This window comes from Mus caroli, chromosome 6 (assembly GCF_900094665.2).
Source record: "Mus caroli chromosome 6, CAROLI_EIJ_v1.1, whole genome shotgun sequence".
Classification (NCBI taxonomy): domain Eukaryota; kingdom Metazoa; phylum Chordata; class Mammalia; order Rodentia; family Muridae; genus Mus; species Mus caroli.
The window spans coordinates 49,453,358-49,474,500 of NC_034575.1; the positions used below are offsets into that span (position 1 = coordinate 49,453,358).

At 43.6% G+C, this 21,143-nt stretch overlaps 1 protein-coding gene across 2 annotated transcripts; it reads right to left on the reverse strand.

Moving 5' to 3' along the window:
* Positions 1–7,101: 7,101 nt before the first annotated feature.
* On the reverse strand, positions 7,102–14,004 carry Ggct (gamma-glutamylcyclotransferase). Of its 2 annotated transcripts, XM_021165034.1 has the most exons (4): positions 13,746–14,004; positions 10,477–10,622; positions 8,286–8,421; positions 7,102–7,456 (listed from the first exon to the last, which is right to left on the reverse strand). In XM_021165034.1, the coding sequence occupies exons 1-4, from the start codon at positions 13,884–13,886 to the stop codon at positions 7,313–7,315; spliced, it is 567 nt and encodes a 188-aa protein (XP_021020693.1). In that variant the 5' UTR covers positions 13,887–14,004; the 3' UTR covers positions 7,102–7,312. The 2 variants fall into 2 exon arrangements, with proteins under 2 accessions (XP_021020693.1, XP_021020694.1); XM_021165035.2 differs by lacking the exon at positions 8,286–8,421 and having other exon boundaries at positions 7,303–7,456; positions 13,746–13,966.
* Positions 14,005–21,143: the final 7,139 nt, after the last annotated feature.

The following is a 21,143-nucleotide window of genomic DNA, read 5'->3' on the forward strand; positions in this document are numbered from 1 at the left end:
ATCACTCTGTGTACTCACCCTGCTCCATCACTCTGTGTACTCACCCTGCTCCATCACTCTGTGTACTCACCCTGCTCCATCACTCTGTGTACTCATCCTGCTCCATCGCTCTGTGTACTCACCCTGCTCCATAGCTCTGTGTACTCACCCTGCTCCATAGCTCTGTGTACTCACCCTGCTCCATAGCTCTGTGTACTCACCCTGCTCCATAGCTCTGTGTACTCATCCTGTTCCATTCTGCTCCATTGCTCTGTGTACTCATCCTGCTCCATAGCTCTATGTATTCAGCCCTTCACCAGCAACTACATTGAGTGCCCATTTTATTGCTATTTTTAAAAATCCCCTTACCTATTTCACTTTGTCAGTTTTAGAAAAATGAATCATGTTACAATTTTGACAGCAGATTTGTTAAGTCTGTTCTGGGTCAGGGGAGAGCAGACAATTTTACCATGGGTTTTCCTCATGAACATTATCTTTGGCTCTTTCAACACTTGACTGTTACCATTTGTCTTCCATCCTCTATGCCCACCTTGATTTCTTTCTTCAGTACACACTGTTCCTACTACTGTGTTTTCACTACATATGCTGTTCATAGCTGTCCAAGAGTTACACTTAAGCATTTCCATGGTTATCCATTTCTTTTTTGCTATTATTTTGAGACAGAATTTCATTGTGTGGTCCACGGCGGCCTTGAATGCACAATCTTTTCCCTTCCACTTCTCAAGTGCAATAAATATAGGCACATACCATTATGCATAGCTAGTATTTTCTTTCCTTTTTTTTTTTAAAACAATTGTGTACATGACTGGTCAGAATTACAATGTTCCAGCCCAAGTAGGAAATTGTGGTGGTTACTTAAGTTAAATATATAGAATTACCATATGAGCCATTATCCTGCTGTTAGGTATAAATCCAAAATAATTGAAAAGTAGGACTCAAAAATATGTGTACATAAATGTTCTTGGAAGAAGTGTCTGTAGTAGTTGGAAACAAGAACAGTTCAAGTGCCCATGATGGGATGAAGGCTAAACAAGTGTGGTGCATGAACACAGCTCATGCTATTCACAAAACAGATGTGGAGTTCAGGTGCCTACTACAGGGAGGCTGAAGCTCCAGGACACCGCACTAGAGGGACGATAAAAACAGGCGCCTGTCTGATCCCACTCCCATCCTCATACACAGGGACAGACTGGAGCCTCACAAGGGTGGGAGAGTGGGCAAGACTTTTGTACCTGGTTTCCCTTGGAGGGTGACATAAATGCTTTGGAACTGGAGATGGTTATAACACTGTACTAAATGCCAACCGTCCACTTAAAATGGCTATTTCATAAAAATATAGCTACAACCCTGCAAGTGGTATTCTTAGTTGTTGTTGTTGTTGTTTTTAGTTTATGTGTATGAGTGTTTTGTCTGCATTTATATATGTGTGTATTGCACACATATCTGCTACCTGTGCAAGCCAGTAGAGAACATTAGGACCTGAGCCTCCAGGGGTCTGGGAACAGACCCCAAATCCCCTGGAAGAGCTCTTGAACTCTTTTTCTGTAACTTTTTTTTTTTTTTTTTTGGTTTTTCGAGACGGGGTTTCTTTGTATAGCCTTGGCTGTCCTGGAACTCACTTTGTAGACCAGGCTGGCCTCGAACTCAGAAATCCACCTGCCTCTGCCTCCCAAGTGCTGAGATTAACTTTTGCTGTACTGAGACTGAAATGCAGAGCCACACACAGGCAAGGTAGGCTGTGTCCTTTTTCTTCTTCTTCTTCTTTTTCTCTTTCTCTTTTTCTTTTTCCAATGCAAAAGCAAGAGGAATTTATTGTTTCAGCATGCTGGGGTTATCCTGCACCTAAAGGAGAGGTGGCAACCCCGGGCAGCCCATTCAGCCAGTTTTTATACAGTTTTCAGGGGTAGAATAGAGGAACAGCCACTAGGCACAGTATGATTGGCAGAACAGTGTGACTTTTAAATTGATTGGTCCTTAGGGGATGAGGTGGCAAGGACTTCCCTTGTCTGTAGGTGGCTAATGGTCGGTCTGCTCTGTGGTTTTCCTGAGGAATGTAATCCAGGAAGGGAGGGGTCTTTATGCTCTGGGATCTGGTGGAATTTTCCAAATGCCCTGAGCTGACCTCTTCATTCCCCACTTTTCTTTGTGCATGTTTCAATCCTGAAGCTATTGCTGATATTCTGATATCTCATACTCCTGGTCTTCTGTGGCTGTGTCCTTCTGAGCTACAGCTCCAGGTGGTATTCTATCTTTACTTTCATTGCCTATGTGTTCCTCTCAAGTGTACAGGAACAAGGTGGGCTTTTCGTATATTACCTTGTAGCTCATGGCCCTGTTGGACTTGATTAGAGATTTTTTAAAAAATTCTCTTGTTACTCTCTATGAGGACAATTCTGTCAACCATGTATAAATGGGGATGGTTCAACTTACTGTTTTTTTAATTATTACATAGGGAGATTGAGGGAGCAAGAGTAAAGGGAGGTGGTGGGGGGCTGTTGGCAAGAAGTCAGAGGACAACCTGAAGGGGTCAGTTCTCTCCTTCCACCATGTGGGTCTGGGTCTCAAGCTCAGGTCTCCTGGCTTGGCAAGTGTCTTTACCTGCAGAGCCTTCTCACGCCCATTTTACTCTTTGTGCTCCTTTCTCTCTTCTACTTTAGAGAACAGGTTTTACCATCTCACCATGTTGAACGGGAGAGCATGTATCCTTTTTGTTTCCAACTTTAGGGGTAAAGCATTTGGTAGTTGAAGTGTAATGTCACCAACTATGATTTTTATAAACCCTTATATTGTTAGTCCCCTTTTCCTAATTTTCTAAGTGCTTTAATTGTGAATGGATGTGTAGCTGCTTTTTCGTTTTCTATTCACCCTGTAGTGGCTTGACAGATTTGTAAATACTACACCTGTAGACATCTGTAGAATACCCCCTCCCCCTTTGTCATGGCTCTCAACACTTAGGTATGGCTGAATCCTAGTAACTCCTTCTTCCTTAAGCACTGAAAAAAAAAAAAAAACACAAGTATTAAGAATACTCATCTGTGGGTTTAGTTTCCTTTGTATTGTCAGTTTAGTTTTTATACTAACTTCATAAAGATGAATTAGGTAAAGTTAGCAATTGTTCTGTTTCCTTTGCTCTGAAACTTTCCTTGCCTAACACTAACATGGGAACGAGTTTGCTTGGCTCATGTGGGCATCCCAGATCTTTGTCCACCACTCCCTTTCAAACTGCTTGTCATTGTTTCCTGTAGATGGCACAAGGCTAGATTGTGTATTAAATCCATTTTGCCAGTTTCTATGTTTTAATTATCATATTTATGTTTAGAGGTTTTTTGTTTTACATTTTGTTTACATACATGTGTTTGCTCACATGTTTGTTCCAGTAGCACCTGGATGCTTAGTACCTGAGGCCAGGACGGGGTGGTGGAGCCTCTGGAACTGGAGTTATATGTGGCTGTTAGCTATCCTGTGGGTGCTGAGAACCAAATCTATGTCTCTGCAAGAGCAGTGAGTGCTCCAGAGCCTTTGCAGCAGCTCCAATCATACTCTTAGACACTTAATACTTAATATGATAATTGGCATGCTGACATATAACTCTGCCGTCTTATTTTTGCTTTTTAGTTGAAGCTTGTCATATTTATGATCCTTCTGTCTCAGTCTTTCAAGTACTGGAGTTATAGGTACACACACACACACACACACACACTGGCTTTCATCTTGTCTTCTAATAGTGAGATTCTTTTATTTTTAATTTTTATTTTGCAAAAATCCTATCTGTATTTATTGGTTGCCCACTGGGGCGTTACACATTCAAATATAGAACGCTTATCTTCTTGACTTTCCTCTTCTAACCCTGCTCTGTATTTTCAGACCTTGGCAGTTAGGATTACAACTTGTGAAACATTGTCAAGTATGAACCAGGAGACTGAGAAGGGATTCTAGTGCATTTATCCTAATTTTTCTCATGGTGACCTTATCTTTCTAATGTGCAAAGCTTCCTCCTTTCATTCTTTCTTTTCTGCTTATTTTCTTCATTGTTTTGAGCAGGATGACTGGTAATATTCTTAAAAACTTGTCTATGTCTTACTTTGCCCTCATTGTTAATGGTTCTGGGGGGTTTTCCAGTTCTCCATGAAGTGTGCCGCTTGCTTCTGGGCTCCACCATTTCTGATGGGAAACAATGTATCCCCGAAACTGCTTTTTCTCTGAAAGTGTTAATCCTACTTTCAAGAATTTTTCATTTTCCAAACTGACTAAGCAGTGCTTTGGTGTGCATTTCTTTGGGCTTGTATGGGGCCCACTCAGCTACTTTGTCCTTTGCAGACCTCAGGATGTTTTGGCTTCTCTGCAGGCTGGCCTCTTTCAATATGTCAGCTCTTCTGTTAGGATTCAAACGGGCTCCAGGATCTCTTAGCTTTTTGGCTCACCCTGTCAGCTCTTGCTCCATCACTCAGGTCACTCCTCCTATCCGTGGTCCCCACTGTTCTGCTGCTGAGCCCCACACACTGAATTTTTAGATTTCAGCCATGGTTTTTTTGATACTAACATCATCATTCAGGTCCTTCTCTCCTCTGCTTACTGAGGCTATGTTATCACTGGCATCTAGCAGAATCCCATAGCTTGCTGTGGCATTCCAAAGGTGGCCATTTCCTCAGTCACTATGGAAAGTGACGGCATTCTCATGAATAAGACACTTTGGCTTGGTGATCTGCACTTTATGGTTGGGTGTTGGAAACAGTCACAACTATAGAGGTCTACATTAACCCAACCTGTGGCAGTGTCGAACCCATGACCTGGCCATTGCGAGCATTGTACACTAACCCACTGAACTAGCTCACCACTACCAATGGCTGTTTGAAAACTTTGACAGACAATCCCAACATACCACCTCACCCTGGCATCTATAGTTACCATTTACCATCTTGTCTGAGAATTTCCTTGTTCTTGAAATAGGATCATCAATTGAAATCAGAACATACTGGAGTTTTATAAGGCTCTGGATCTATTTAGGTCCTGTTTATGCTGGTTCACTCTGAAACTGTTCTAGCATGGAGGTCAAGGGGAACCATCAGTGATGGATGGGAGGTTACACCCCCATGGTTCCGATGACACACTGAGACAGGGTGTTGCTGCCAGGTCCTTCCCAAGCTTTTTGGCACGCATATGGTGGCAAAGTGGTTAGAGGATTTGTCTTCTTATGCATGTGTGTGTGTAAATCCAGGCCTCTGTTGACATGGTGGAAACAAATCTACCACGTTTCTCTACGGCCTGCATTGGGTATTTGGTCTCTCAATGTTTTTTAATACCAAGCTGTCCCTTTCCTAGTACCCTCGGTAGAACAGGCTATGTGTACTGTGTGCAAGCATTCAAGCACGCCTTCTTTGCTGTTCCCAGTGCATGGCTATTTTAGTTACACGCCTAAGCTGTATGAGGCAAAAGAAAATTCAGAGAATTTACCACTCTGGGGCACTGGGTCTTGAGGCCCTACTGGAGACTGCCATCTCCCCAAACTTTCAGTCTTGCCCCAGATTGTTGCATAAATGATACACAGAGATTTTAGTTGTATTTAACAGGAGAACCGAGGGAAAAGCACCTCCTAGTCCATCTTCACAGGAACCAAAGTCTCCACACGCCTCCATTTTAAATTGTTGTGGGGTTTCTGTTGGTCATTTTTGAGAAGGCTTTACGATACAGACCAGGTAGGACTCAAGCCATCCTCCCACCTCGGCCCGAGTGCTAGGACACAAGCGCACGGTTCCATGCCTAGCAAAGCTGTTGCTTATGTGAGAGAGGGTATGCACAGAGGTCAGAGGCCAGCCTTGGTGGCATCCCTTGAGAGCCATCTATTTTTCCTTGAGACAGGGTCTCTCTTCTCACCAGTCTGGGAACTCTCCGAGCAGGCAAGGCTGGCTGGCCAGCAAGCCCTAGAGATCTGGTTGTCTCTGTTCTTCCAGCACTAGGAGTGCAAGCTTATAACAGCAGAGATTTTGGACAGGGGTTCTAAGGACGGACCTTGGGTCCTCATGCTTGTGTACTGGGCACTTTATTAGTCGAGCTATCTACCCAGCCCTGAGCTTCTGTTTGCTGCTTTCACTCGTGGGAACTGGGACCAGCAAGTAGGAGCCATGCTAGTCCTTCCTAAGGACTCTGGTTTCTTATCCTGAACAGAAATGCCCCCGGCTAACGCTGCTTTTGCACCCAGGACTCTGGGGCTATTTCTTCCCAGCCTTGCTCTCAGCTCACGGTCCATCTCTCTTTTTCTGGGACAGGAGCTGGCACACTTTGGAGATTTCTGTTATTTTTCTGCAACCTAGGACCTAATTATAATTATTGTTTTCAAGAGTTGTATTGTTTGTTAAAGGGCCCAAATCACTGATTAAACACAAAGGAATCCCCCTGCCTCACATGATGACACACATCTGTAACTAGATGCAGGATGGCTGGGAAGCAAGACAATCCTGAATACAAGGCCACCCTGGACTACAGAATAGGCTTAAGTCTCAAAAGACAAAGCATTACACGATGATGATTGCTAATACTTAGAGCCAATCTGTGTCCTAAGCTTATCACATGTTTACTCATGAAATCTTCAAATTCACGTTTTTGATTTTCCCTATTTATACAGGTGAAGCAACTAAGGGCCAGTGAGCCAGAGAAGCTCAAGTCCCACAACTGGACAGTGGGAGGCTCAGCTAGCCCCAGTAGCACAAGACTATAATCCCAGCTATATGAGAAGCTGAGGCAAGACGGTCACAGGTTCAAGGCCAGCTTGGCTCCAGAGTCCACAATACCAGTTAACACAGACTCTATGAGCTGAGGCTGCTCTGTGAGGTCTGAGCTGAGCACAGCGAGGTGGAGCTCTTGCTGGGAAACCCCTTAGAGTCATGAAAGCAGTCGCCCCTCAAAGGACAGTGTACCATCTTTGTACTTCTCAGAGCCTTACCACCTACCCTCTATATTTTGCTTACTTCTTACAAGCCGATCAGATACAAGCAGAAAGCAGACCAAGCGCAGCAGTACGCCCCTGAGCTACAGACCTACCCTCCACGGAGGTCTTCCACACAGTGGGGGGCTATAGCAGTGTCCACAGGAGAACCCACAGCCATCACCACTTGCACATGACAGGATCCCCTGGTCCCTTTAATGGTCTAAGCCCATCCCCATTCCAGTTCTTTGTTACAGTTGAAAATAAAGAATCACCTCTGTGAGAAGCCCTTCCCAGCACTGTTGAAAATCAAGGTCAAAACCAAGAAGGTCCAGACTCCTGCTCGCAAACGTTAAAAGCACTTCATACTAGCACACATAGCTTCAGAGTCTGTTATGACAGTTTTGACTCTCCCTTTTTGATGATGTCTTCCATTTCGTCGGAGATCTTTCCTTTATACTCATTTGGTTCTATCGCTTTTAATTTCTCTTGATATTCCTGCGGCAAACCATTTTCTTTCGCACCCATGCAGATAACCTAGAAATGGTTAAAATAGGGGAACCCTTTTAGTTAGGAGTGTGATTTAGTGTAGCACCATAGCTTTGTCTGTACTGCAGAGATCCACGATATTGGCTTTCGATGACTAAAGAACTGATACACTTTAAAACAAGACCCAGGCAAAGCCAGTGTTCCTCACTCTGTGTATGGCTACAGAAGGGATTTCCTGAGGAGCCTGAAGCATTGCCAGACTATCAGTTCTACTCAACAGCATGATGTAAGATGTTTTAATATTAAGATAAAATGCATTGTTATGGTATGAAATTCACATGATGTTTTAAGAGAAAACACTCTCTCAAAAAATAAAATTAAATTCAGTTTAGAACAAGACGAAGCTTACAGGGATAGCTGTCAGCGGCACTGTCTGATTCTGCTTGGATGAGACACAGAGGACAAGGGACAACTGTTCTGCTGATTCCCAAGACCCTAACAGTCAGACGCTCAGCACCTGTGTAACCTCACAGGCCACATAAGGTACCATGGGGTGTCGGGCCACGCACTCCTCTTGGGTCTTGTGTGTTGTAGAATGGATTCTCTGACTCCAAAGGGCCTAGTGATCTTTCCACTTAGGGAAAAAAAATACTTCAGCACCAGAAAATATATAATCCACCCCCCAAATGTTCTATAAGATACTGTTGAAGAAAAAAAAAAAACTACAAAAGTATAGGTACAGTCTACTATACATAATATATATCATAAATCTATTAAAATATACTTTTCTTATTTAAAACATTTTGATTAAAATGTTGATGTAGAGTTTTAAATTCTTAAAAGCTTTCTAAGATGGAAATGCTCTAATTTAGCTCACCTTCTTATACTGTGGTGATGGGGGCGCGCTCTCGTAATTCGTCATCAGGTAACTTCGGCAGGTTATTTCCTTCCCTTCTTGAGTTGAAACTTTAATTTCTATTACAACATAGACTCCACTTTTAACTCCTTCTTGCCTGAAACCAAACAAACCATATTTCAGCTACACGGTACCTAGGAGAATGGTTCTGAGGTAAGATGTTTTCCTCAGGTTGAAGTGCACGATTAATCATTTCTCTACATACACATTTGCTCACTGTGTGCTAGGGAATGCAGAATGTTTAAGTGTTACCATGTCAAAAATACACTTAGCATGTTTAAAACTTTTTTATTTAAATAGGGATTCGCTATGCAGCCCTGTCTGGCCTAGAACTCACTATGTAGAGCAGGTTGGGCTTGAATACACAGAAATCTACCTGCTTCTATCTCCTGAGTGCTGAGATTAAAGGTATGCCCCTGTGGCAGGATTTTCCCTGTCCAATTAATTTAAATATTAGTGCAGCAGGAGGTCTGTGATTGGACAGAGAAAAAGGATACAGAGCTAAGAGTTGCAGAGACAGGGCTGATGAGATGGCTCAGTGGTTAAGAGCACCGACTGCACTTCCGAAGGTCCTGAGTTCAAATCCCAGCAACCACATGGTGGCTCACAACCATCTGTAGTGAGATCTGATGCCCTCTTCTGGTGCATCTGAAGACAGCTACAGTGTACTTAGATATAACAATAAATAAATCTTAAAAAAAAAATAAAACAGTTGCAGAGACAGGAAGCAACACAGTAGGAGAAGGAAGCAAGATGGAGGACGAACAGGATGATTCAGATTCCACATGGTTTTAAAGAACCACAGGTAGATATAATATCATACAGGGATAGAATAATTGGGGTAACTTGCCTAATCTAGGTGGGCAGCTTGTACCATTATCAGTTGGCCCTGAATTTATTGTGTGGGCATCTTGTGTATTGAGAACTTATTGATATATAAATCTGACTGGTTAGTTATAAGCTTCTAGAGTTTTGATTTACTGGGTTACTGGAATGTGGGACTGCCAACCACAGGGGGAGGGGGTTTATGGCTGAGAAGATATGGGTGGCACTGGTGTGGTGGCGACCCACCAATGGGAACTTAGCAAGCTGGGTGGAGAGATTTTGGAGCTCTGAGTCAAGAGAGTCTCCATGAGGTAAGAACTAGTCAGCAAGACCGCTAGGCTGAGAATAGCCAGGTGTAGCTCAGGAAGTTGCCAATCTTTTTAATATTTCCCGCAGCATGCCCCACCTTGTTTTTATGTGCCACCATGCTTTCCATGCTTAGCATTTTGATACTGCAGTTGGCTTCTGGATCCACATTCAACCTATTCTGGATTGAGAATATTTTCTAAGGTCTGAATTAAATGCATATGGATTGTTTTTACTGGTCATTATTCCCTTAAAAGGAAAGTTGTTGCAATAAAATGCAGTGATATTGTATTAGGTAATGAAGTAACCAAGAGACAGTAAGAGCACTACAGGTTGGTACGGGCAGGCCACATGCAAGTATGATGTCAAAATACAAATAACATCTATAGATTGTGGTGTGCTCGGAGGCCAAAGCAATACTCTGAACACAGAGGACTTTCATTTGGTACACTTCCGGCTGACCTCCGTCTATTTTTACCGTCTGAAAACATGCTTCAGTAGGCTCATTTTTACCTCTGTGTCCCTGAAGCAGCATTCCCTAGAATACCAAACATGAGTCTATGATCTGACAGCAAGAGAATGTCAGCCAGCTCTTCCTTGGCAGTCTGCATTGTATCAGGCACCCTGTCACACAACACTGAGAATTTTAATTCTCCTGTGCTGTTCAATGCCTTTATTACTTATTCAGTTGCAACCTCAAAGCATTTTAACCAACTCACTTTCTAAATCATGTTTTTGACAATTAAAGGTTTCATAACTTTTTGCAATAAACCAGAAAGGTAATTTTTACTAAGAGACAAACGGAACTAAAATATAAGGGCTTTTATTTTTTACCTAAGAGAGACAAGCACCGCCCCCACCCAATCAGTAAGTGCGACCCTCCCCTTCTAGATTTGTTAGGAAACTCCTGGTTTCTAACTATTGTCGTGACTCTGAAGAATAAAGAGTATGTCTACAGTGTATCCCGTACAGCACGCCTTGTGTTCCTTATTACTGTAACTGACAATTAGAAGCCACCTACTCATCCAGGGAACTTATATTGCTTTTGTTCATTCTCCACACCACTCCCCACACTTCGTCGCCAGGACTTTGAAAAATGGTAGCTATACCTCCGTGCCACCTCTCACTCATTTTGCCTTGGAAATTGCCGAAGTCGAGCTTAAAGTCCTGCAAAGGAAACCAAAGCGATATGATCAATATCTATTTGGGCATGAATTTCTTCCTTCAAAATACAAATGATTTGCATTGGCCTTCATGCAAATAAAACATTCAACAAACTATTGTTTCTGTGTGTACAAAGCTGTGGGAAATACAGATAAAAAGATCCAGGCCCAAATCTATAAGACTATATATTCTTTCTTATTTTCCTTTAAAATGGAAGATTATTCTATAAACATACAGGCATCTAAACATTAAAAAGAAAACCAAAAACCTTAAAAACAAAGATCCTTAAATCCCAATATACCACACAATAGCTCTAGACTGCTTGCTTTCTCTCTCTCTTTCTTTCTCTCTGCAAATGGCGTCTCAGTCTACTTAAATGCACATGTATTTCTATTTAGACCTGCTGAATGATGGTTACACAGGGGTTATGATATACTTTTATATCTGTAGAGTATCTTACCTGCAAATCACTGGATTTGCCCTAAGGGGGCTGGCAGGTGTGTGAGCATTAATCTTCATGAACTGTACCAATTTCTTTCCAGTAACCTAAGAGCAGCTAATACTTCCTGAATATTTATTGTGTGCTATACACAGCAGCTATTACTTTACCCAGACCAATGTTTTGCTACAGCTTAGAAAGATTAAGCCTCTTCTTCCCTAAGATCTCACAACTAACAAGCGACAGAGACACCTTTCTATCTTAGCTTAGGCCATTACTGATGGGCAGTCGGGGCTGGGGGCCTTGCCTTGTGTGGTCTGGGAAGATGCCCTCCCATCTCTCTAGGGCTTAGTTCCCTCAGCAGCAAAATACAAAAGGATGGGCTCAATGACAGTGTTGTCAGTCCCTTCTGGTTGGATATTATTCCTGTCACCTATGTTTGCTCAGAAACCTTGGTTGATACTTCAGGGAAAACACTGATCCACACGACAAGGCGCTTCACGCAGCAAACTGGATATTCTAGTATCAGTAGATCTGATCAAATCCACACCAGAGACTGGCAGCCTCCTGCTAAAGGCAGCAGGCTGTGTTATTCCATCCGGTTCAATGGCTCAATGCTTGTGTGTAACACAGGTAGCTACCTGTCCAGATCAGCTCTTTCTTCTGATCTAGGGTTGACCTGATCTCCTCATCTCTTTGCCAATTCTGCCTCTACTCCCCATGTTGAAATGTCAGGGTTTCTTGGGATTCAGCTTAGGCCTTTTTTGAATTTAGTCATGTGCCCACAACAGTCCCACTACCTCCAGCAGCTTCTACTACCATCGGATGCTTCAGCCACCTTTAAAACCATCCCACATCTCTATTCTGAGGCTCAAAAGCACTTAGATCTGGGCCGAGCACACAGTTAGGGCTGATCTCTTCATCTCTTTGCCAATGTTCACAAATACTTACTGTTCATGTGGTTGTCTGGAAAGCATCTTAAACTTGATTTAGTACAAAGTTAGTTTATAATTTTTACCGCCAAACCTGATTCTCCTCTGTGAACATTATCACCATTACCTACTTGGTTGTTCAAAAACTTGAGTCATATTTGATATACGTTCCCTACACACACACACACACACACACGACACACACTCATCAAGTCTTATGATGTTATCTTCTGGGTATTACTCTACCTTCCCTGTCACCACCCTATTAGATCATGGTGCCATTATCTCTGACATGAATGTGGCAAAATCTTAACTGGGCTTCCAATAACTTGCCCTATTTTGCAGAGTAACCAGAATGAGCTTTCAAACACATAAATCTCATCATCTGCGTTCATCCTGTAAGATGCTCCACTCACAGCATGCAACAGACTGTCCAAAGTTCTCTGTGGTCATGTTAGCATATGACACTTTCTTATCTTTCCAGCCCTCATGCCACATCTCCCTGTCGACTCCAACCACTTCCTTTATCTCCTGTCCTTTGAACAAGCTACCCTCACTGACAGTTTTTTGCTCTCCTCATCTCCCTTCAGGTCTCAGCTTAAAAGTTATATCCAGGAGGGCTTTCCTGAGCACCTAGGTCAGGTCCTCTGGTCATATATTCTGTTGTCCCTTGCAAGTCCTCTTTAAGGCTAGCCACAGCTATAATTTATCATTTATGTGGTATTTCTTTCCTGTACTTCAAGTACTTGAACTCCAATCTTACACTCTTTGGAGTTTTAGATAGAGTATAGAGCCTGACTCCCACTTTTGAAACTTGAAAGGCTAGGAGCTAGTTATCAGATCATCTTGCTTGCTAAGTAAGGACATGGATTCATGGTGAGATTTAGCCAATCAGGGCACCCCGCAGGGGCTCTCAATTAGTGCTGGTGTTTAAGATCATTAGGGACTCCACTCTGGGTCTCAGGAATTGCAGAACTGTGGCAAAGCAGCAGATGGGAGTCAGTTCCATATTGTGTTTACTAGTTGAGGAAAGGTGTGGCCAGTTTCCAGGGCTGGGCTGGCCCTCTCCTGTAATGCTGGTTGTGTATACACACACACACACACACACACAGTAGTCCACCTGTTTACTCAATCTTCCAGGTGAATCCATGAGCTCTCTAACAGCCTTCCAACATCTGCCCCCCTCCCCATTCTCCTTTCTGAAATCAGCTGGTTTCTGTTGCCTGAAATCAAGAATTAACAAGGTTATCAAAGTTGGCTAAAATTATTAGGGGCCCTGCACACAATCAGACTGTACACCAGAAAGGTCCTCCAGGTAGCTAGGCTGCTCAGTCATCCTTGTAACCCCAGCACTGAGTGCCTGAAGAATACGTATTAAAGAGGAAATGAACTATGGTCAAGAACACACTTTATCACGGTTAAAAGCTTACTGGGCTACTCTACTGAGGAAACACTGCTGTCACTATTGAAGACACGGTTCCAGGTCCTGATTCAGGTCTCAAGGCCAGGACCACTAAGATCCGAAGGAAAGGACAGGCAGAATTTCACAGAACTGTGGGATAGATAAGGTATGCACAGGACAGAAAGCAGCTAGTTCTCCACTCAGAAACACCCATTAAAGGCATCTTACGGGATGCTCATAACCGGTGGAAAAGGGCAGCCAGTGGAGGGTTGCGAACTCCGATGGTGGCCAGAGGTTCCCGGCAGGAGTCGCAGCTAGCCGGCTCTCCTGGTCGCGGGCACAACGGCACTGACCTGCAGGCGCGCCACGCAGCAGAACACGGCCGAGGGGTTTCGCAGGTGGATCCTCTCGGTCAGGAGATTGCTGCCGTAGGCGAAGTACAGGAACGTCTCCCCCTCCTGGCCCGCATGGTCCTCACAGTCGGAGCTCGCCATGTCCACTTGTCCACGCCAGCAGCGTCAAGCACAGAGAAGAAGCCGGACTAGCGCTGCTAAAAAGAGCAGCGCGCCGCCACCCACGCGGTAGTGCAGAGCGGCGGGCGGAGCCGCAGAGAGAGCGCGCTGAGGATTGGCTGCCGGCTTGCCTGCGTGAGCCAACTACCAGGATTGGCCTGTCTACAGCTCCTCCCGCCCACTGGCGTCGCTTTTCTATTGGATGCATCCCTCGAATGTCCGGCCCCCTGCCTGAGGCGCCGCTGATTGGCGGATCTAACGGACAGTCCGAGAGTGGCTACCGGCGACTGTGTTTTCCCCACCTGGCGGAGATTGCCCAGGTCAACCAGTGGTGCGGTAGGCTCTGCGCCTGATACAGAGGAGACAAGGTTCATACTGCTGTCGGCCTAGCCTGGATCTTGCGGCAGTCCTCCTGCCTCAGCCTTCCTGGAATAGGAAGGCTGATCCTACAAGTTTCTTAGGATCACTACCTGAAGTTGCTTCACTGCATGCCAGGGTAGTCTTTCCCCCACGTTCAGATCCGGACATGCCATTTGCTAACCAGTTGACTCTGTTCATCGTTGCAATCTATTACCTCTTTTTAAAATAGAACGACACAAAACCCCCATGTTGTTGCTCTTAAAATGAAGATAGGAGCGCAAACTGAAGGTCTAGAGCAATGACTGCCGTTGGCCCTCAGAAATTAATCTAAATTCAACTCCACACTGACAGGTGCCAGGATTCCTGGAGAAATGACTGAATCTTAGGTCAAAGCTGGGAGTGAAAATACCTCTTGAAAGAACAATAATCCAGAAAAGGAGAACCCCAAGATGAACAAGGTCCTTCCTAAAAGACCATTCACTAGACAAAGCGAGAACAACTTAAGGAGCAGAACGACTGGAAACTATAAAATGATCACTAAATGTATGTCATTCCCTTCAGGAAGTAAACCAAATTAAAACAGAGAAGAGAACCATATTACCATGCCATCAGTGGCAAACACTTCATCACTTTTAAAAAGTGGGTATTTAAGAAAATGAGTGTTCTGCCTTTCTAGTACCAACTGTATTTTTGAAAACCAAATAGCTGACGAGGACACAATTCTTTGTTTTTTTAAAAAAAAATACTGGCTAAATGCAGGAAATGAGGGTACTGGGATTAGAACATCTGTCTCTGATGCAACCAAACTTCCCGTCAGGAGCATCAGGCCACGGGGATGTTTATAGGGTATCAGTTATCCCCCAAGGCTCACTGCTAGTCATTGGACAGGAAGACCATGATTATTTGGGAAACCTGACCTCTCTCGCCTGATAGCCAGTCAATCTGGTCACCAATAAAAGAAGATTATCCTGACACAATCAGGAAGCAACATGAAGCTGGGCATGTGGACTGCACCTTTAATACCATCACTCGAGAGGCAGAGGCAGGAAGATCTCTGTGAGTTCAAGGCCAGCCTGGCCTAGAGAGTGAGTTCCAAGATAGCCAGGGCTATTATACAAAGAAACCCTGTTTTGAAAAACAAGAACAACAATAATAACAACAATATGAAGCAACATGAAACCCCCACATCTGTGAACTACAATTTACAAAGGTCTTTAGTCTCAAAAAAAAAAAAAAAAGCCTTTTATATCACCCTCTTCCAGAAACCATTTATGTATAAGAACAAATGGCAATAGAAGAAAACAGTGAAGAACATCTTGAATTTATATCTCTTACATTGTTGTGATTAGAAATAAAAGGTACATGCACACACACACATGCACACACACACATGAAATAAGTAAGCTGGGGCCAGCTACATGGATCCGGAGGTAAAGCACTTGCTACCAAGCCTGCAGACAGTTACATCTCCAGTACCCATATGGTAGGAAAGGCCCAGCTCCTGCAGGTCTCCTGACCCCTACGTGCACACACACACACATACACACACACGCACACACACACACACACATGCACACACACACATGCACACCCACACACACGCACACATACACACATACATGCACACACATGCACACACACACATGCATACACATGCACACACACACATGCACACACACACATGCACACACACACATGCACACACACACATGCACACACACACATGCACACACACACATGCACACACACACATGAAATAAGTAAGCATATAGATGTAGTAAAAAGTGTTTTTAGAAAGGCAAGACTGAGGGAGGGCTGTACTGGTTTGAGAGAAACAAGACATGAAGGCTCAATGTGATGGCTTGTCCTTGATAGATTCTGATATGGTGACTCAAATAGAAATATATTTTAGGGACACCTGAACTTGCATTTGGATTGCAGAATTTGATGGTACTAGACAATTACTATTAAATGGATAGTGGTTTGGCTTATGGAGGAAAATAGTTTTATTTTAGCATGCATACTGACATATTTAGGCTGATACGTTCATTATCTATATTTTAAAAGAATTCAGAAAAATAGAGAGCTAAATGCTGATGGGAGTGATATGTATCTGGGTGTTCACTATACTGTCCTTTTCTTTATATTTGAACATATTCATCTGAGGAGTGGAAAAGGCAGAAAAAGAAGATAGATAGAAAGAAAGCACCTGGCACCGGTGTGCCTCGGCGGGCACTTGCTGTGTAGTCTGCAGTAGGACACTGCTGTCCTCTCACCCCACGCACAAGGCAGGCCTGCACACATACTGGTCCTCTCAGAGCCCGAGCTTCTCGTCAGCACATTTTCTCTACGTTATCCTGATCTCTTCAGGCCTCAGGCTCTGTTTTAAAAGCTGCTTATAACTACGTAAAATGTGTTATTTAGGGTTTTGATATAAGATGTATTACTTAGGGTTGGGGTAATTTTTTTTTTTTTTTTTTTTTTTTTTTTTTTTTTTTTAGACAGAATTTTTGCAGTGTTGTCTAGACTGACCTTTAACTCCCCATCCTGCCTCAATATCCTAAATGCTGGGATTATAATCCAGCCCCAACACAGGCATCAATTTAGTTATCTTAAAAGTTATCGCCGGGCATGGTGGTGCATGCCTTTAATCCCAGCACTTGGGAGGCAGAGGCAGGCAGATCTCTGAGTTTGAGGCCAGCCTGGTCTACAGAGTGAGTTCCAGGACAGCCAGGGCTACACAGAGAAACCCTGTCTCAGAAAAAAAAAAAAAAAAAAAAAGTTCTCTCTCTCTTCCTATACATCTTTCAGATGGCTTACTGCATGCCATGCAGTTAATTATTCCCCACACTGTTTTTGTGAAAAAAAAATTCTAAAGTGACGTTTAAAGTGTCCTTAAACTCTGAAAGCCTTGCTTTTTCCAAATATTTATTTAGCTATCCCATGAAGACTGGGGTGCTCAAAGCAATGTTGGCCAGTAAGGAGCAGTAGGTAGCAAGGTTAGTTGTGGGGTTTTTGTTGTATTTGTTTTGTCAAGTTTAACCAAACCCAAGTTAATACTGGTTAACACTCACTGAACCCTTGTGAACTGTGAGGCCATGGCCTGAATTCTTTTGTTTACTAACTCATTTATCCTTGAAAATTCTGTACAGAAGGTTATGTTGCCCTGTCCCAGTGTGGGCACACAGGCTGGGTATGCAAGGACTGAAGCAGGGTCGTGCGTGGGGACCTTCTCCTGAGTCACTGCCTCGGTGCGGCCTCCCAGACTGCCCACCCTACAACGCCCTGCTGCTCTAGATAGAATAGTTATTAATAACCCCTTCCAGATGCAACCAAAGCTATTACACAACACTGGTGCTAGCCTTCAGTCACTTGATGATAACAAGAGCAAGGCCAGATGTCTTCCGAGGGCATCTTTTAATCAGTTGTCTTTCAGGTTTTTTGATTGTGACATGAAAATTTTTTGAGCATGTACAAATACAATTGTATCTATTAACCTATGTGATTATACAGTAAAGGCATACCTAGCATTATGTCACATTATAAGGGTAATATTACATGTTAATGTATTAGTACATCAATAAATAAAATACTATATGCAACAATCACAAATTATACACTTAAAAGTAAACAAACTATTATAACTGTCACGTAAATTGTGATATTTACACATTACCCAGTTTCAAGGTACTGTAGAGTGGAGACTCACACTGCCTAGAATTCCCATGAAAAACTTCAATGTTTAGCTGTCCTTGTCATATCTTACGAGGTCACCATTAGCTTCATATCAGAGTAAACTATAGGAGCTTGACCTAGAAGCCTAAAAAGTGTCATTTTTCCCCCTTGTACTTAAATTTTAGAAAGAGTTTGATGCAGATCTTTCTAAGAGATCTTGTAAATCGTGTTTCCATTTTGTGAGAATCAGTGAATTCTATGTAAATTCAATGCATGTCTTTGAAAGGCCCTCTGTGGGCCGGGGTGAGCTTTAGGGTGCTAAAAGCCAACCTGAGACAGGTGCTCTGGAGTTCTTCTCTGGCCAGTGAGGAATAAAGACGCAACAATAGAGAAGTGAGCAAAGCAAAGGGAGATGATTAACAAAAACTGAGAAAACACCTGAGCAGACAGGGACCCAAAGGACAATGAAAATGGATGTACCACCTGCATGGTCCTTTTATAGAACTTACAGCAGACACTGGACAAAGTCTGAGGGACTTTGTCTAGTGAGATCGCTTAATTTGGGGCATATTGTGGGCCAGGTCAGTGGGGGCACCCACACACTGAAAAGGTGTCTTCCCGCTGCTTGCCCAGTGGGAGAGTCACACATTGAAGCCCCACTCTGTCCAACTTTAACCTATTGGTTGGCTGGTGACCTTGGCTCACCTGCTCACGATGCCAACCTTAGCAAGTGTGGCTGGTCTCTGACCTTGGCAGGAGTCTTGCTGTTCTTTGTTCTCAACGTTTAGCTGCCTGGTTTGTAGTTTAACTACAGGCCTCTTTTCTTTTCCTGCCTACGGAGAGCTATCTGCTGCCAGGAACACATTTAACCCAGCGTGGGCAAATGACTTAAGTGCCCAGACAGAGCAGGTGAATGAATGAGGGACAACATCCCTGTCAACCTTCCCAAGGGTAGCCCTTCCCTTTGGATACCTCACCTCCTGTGCAGCAGAGACCAGCTACCTGAGAAATATACAGTTAGAATAGAGCAAAAATCATATATAAATTTCTTAACTAATGGCAACAAAGACCAAGTATGGAGAAGCAAGAATCTTTCTGTTTTATTTTACTTAATTTGTTTTTTGTTTTTTCAAGATAGGGTTTCTCTGTGAAGCTCTGGCTGTCCTGGAACTTGCTCTGTAGACCAGACTGGACTCAAACTCATAGACGTTCCCAAATGCTGAGGATTAAAGACATGGGCCACCACTGGCCAGGTTCTTCCTGCTATTTTAATTTAAATAGGTAAAAATTGAATTTTACTCATTTTCATAAATCAATAGGCCAGCTTACTCTTTTGCTTTGCACGCTATTACTATGACCAGATTTCAGGGTTTTTTTTGTTTGGTTTATTTTGTTGTTGTTGTTGTTGTCATTGTTTGGGTTGTTTGGTTGATTGGTTGGTTTTCATTTTTCAGGACAGGTTTTTCTCTGTAGTCCTGGCTTTCCTGGAACTCAATTTGTAGACCGAGCTGGCCTCGAACTCAGACATTTATTTTTAATGTGTGTGTATGTGTGCATCTGTGTGTGTGTGTGTGTGTGTGCATGTGAAAGAACATATCTTTGGGGGCCAAAAGAAGGCATCAGGTTCCATGGAGCTAGAGTTACAGGTGGTTGTGAGCAGGTGTCAGCAACTCCGCTGGGGTCCTCTGCAAGAGCGCTAAGTGCTCTGAACTCTTGAGCCATCTCTCCAGCCTCACGGCCCTGTCTTTAAAAATAACCAACCAACCAAACAAACAAACAAACAAAAGCTAGTGGAATGTTTTAGGTAGGGATCTGACTTGAGTTCTGTTTCAACTGAGTGATTCTGAATACTGATGGGAGAGTCAATTGTTTATAGACACGGTGGCTACTACAGATGTTAGAGAATATTGTCTTCACTTTGCAATGATGAGGGTTGAACTCAGGGCTTCACACATGTTAGGAAAGTGCTCTATCACCAACCCGTACCGTGGTCCAGTTTCTACTACTTGGCAGAGTAAGGTGGACCAGGGTAGAGGGAGTGAAGGCGCAAAGAAAAGGGCTGACCTGCTGAGCGACCTGCCATGACTCCGGGCTTGGTCCACTCTCACCGCGGTCATTCTGGTCATCTGGCTTTTCTTCTGGGGAAGGAAGTGGTGATCAGGGACAAAGGGATCTGATCCCCCCACCCCCAGTCATCTGAGCCTGGGTCTAAGTGATACAGCTTCGACTTGGAATTGGTGGAGGAGACTTGTGGATGAGGAGATAAAGATGATCCTACAACAGAGAACTGGAGAGCAGACAGCAACCGAACCAGAGACGGCAGATACAGGAAACATCATGGCCACATTGCTGTGTCACCCCAGCCATTGCCGAAGCCAGGCAGGTTCCCCACTCTAACTCACAGACACCCTGGAAGCCTTACCCTCAAACCACACTGTTAGTGAAAATAAGGTATACATACATTATTATTTGAGACAGTGTCTTGCTATATAATTCAGCCTCAAACTTGCTGTTGTGGAAGCCAGGCTAGCCTTGAATTTGCAGTCCTTCTGCCTCAGCTTCTCAGATGCTGGAGTTACCAGGTGTGGGCAACCACACCAGGCAGTTCTTATTAAATGTATGTGGTTTGGAAAAGCAATACATCTAATCTCACGGCAGTAATTTAGGGTGTGCCCTAAAGACCTCTACCTCCCACAGTAAAGTGCACTGCTGGGCCTGTATTATTTAAAATAATTATACAAGTCATACTCCTGTAATCTCAGCACTCGGAGATTGCAGCAAAAGGATTGTGATTTCAAGGTCAGCCTGGGCTACACAGTGAGACCCAAGCTCAAATAACAATAGAAATAAGAGTGCTGGGCCAGATAGTGGTGGCACACACCTTTAGTCCCAGCACCCAGAAGGCAGAGGCAGGCAGATCTCTCTAAGTTTACCCCCAGCTCCCAGACCGGGCTGACGAGCCTGGTCTACAGGGAGCCAAAGTTACACAGAGAAATCTTGTCATCTCTAAAGATAAAACAACAACAACAACAAAACACACAAAAGAGGGCTGGAGGGATGGCTCAGCAGTTAAGAGCATGTATTGCTCTTCCAGAAAGATTCAATTCCCAGCACCCATTTAGATTGGCTCACAACTACTTGTAACTTCAACTCCCAGTGATCTGACACCCTCTTCTGTCCTCCTTGGACACACAAATGCATGTA

Bases quoted from the DNA above. Each gene is read 5' to 3' on its own strand.
- Ggct (XM_021165034.1), bottom strand. From the start codon at position 13,886: ATGGCGAGCTCCGACTGTGAGGACCATGCGGGCCAGGAGGGGGAGACG. The intron at 8,422-10,476 runs GTAGGTGGCTTC...GTTTGGTTTCAG, and splicing joins AATATAAGTTCCCTGGATGA to GCAAGAAGGAGTTAAAAGTG. The intron at 7,457-8,285 runs GTGAGCTAAATT...AACCATTTCTAG, and splicing joins CATCACCACAGTATAAGAAG to GTTATCTGCATGGGTGCGAA.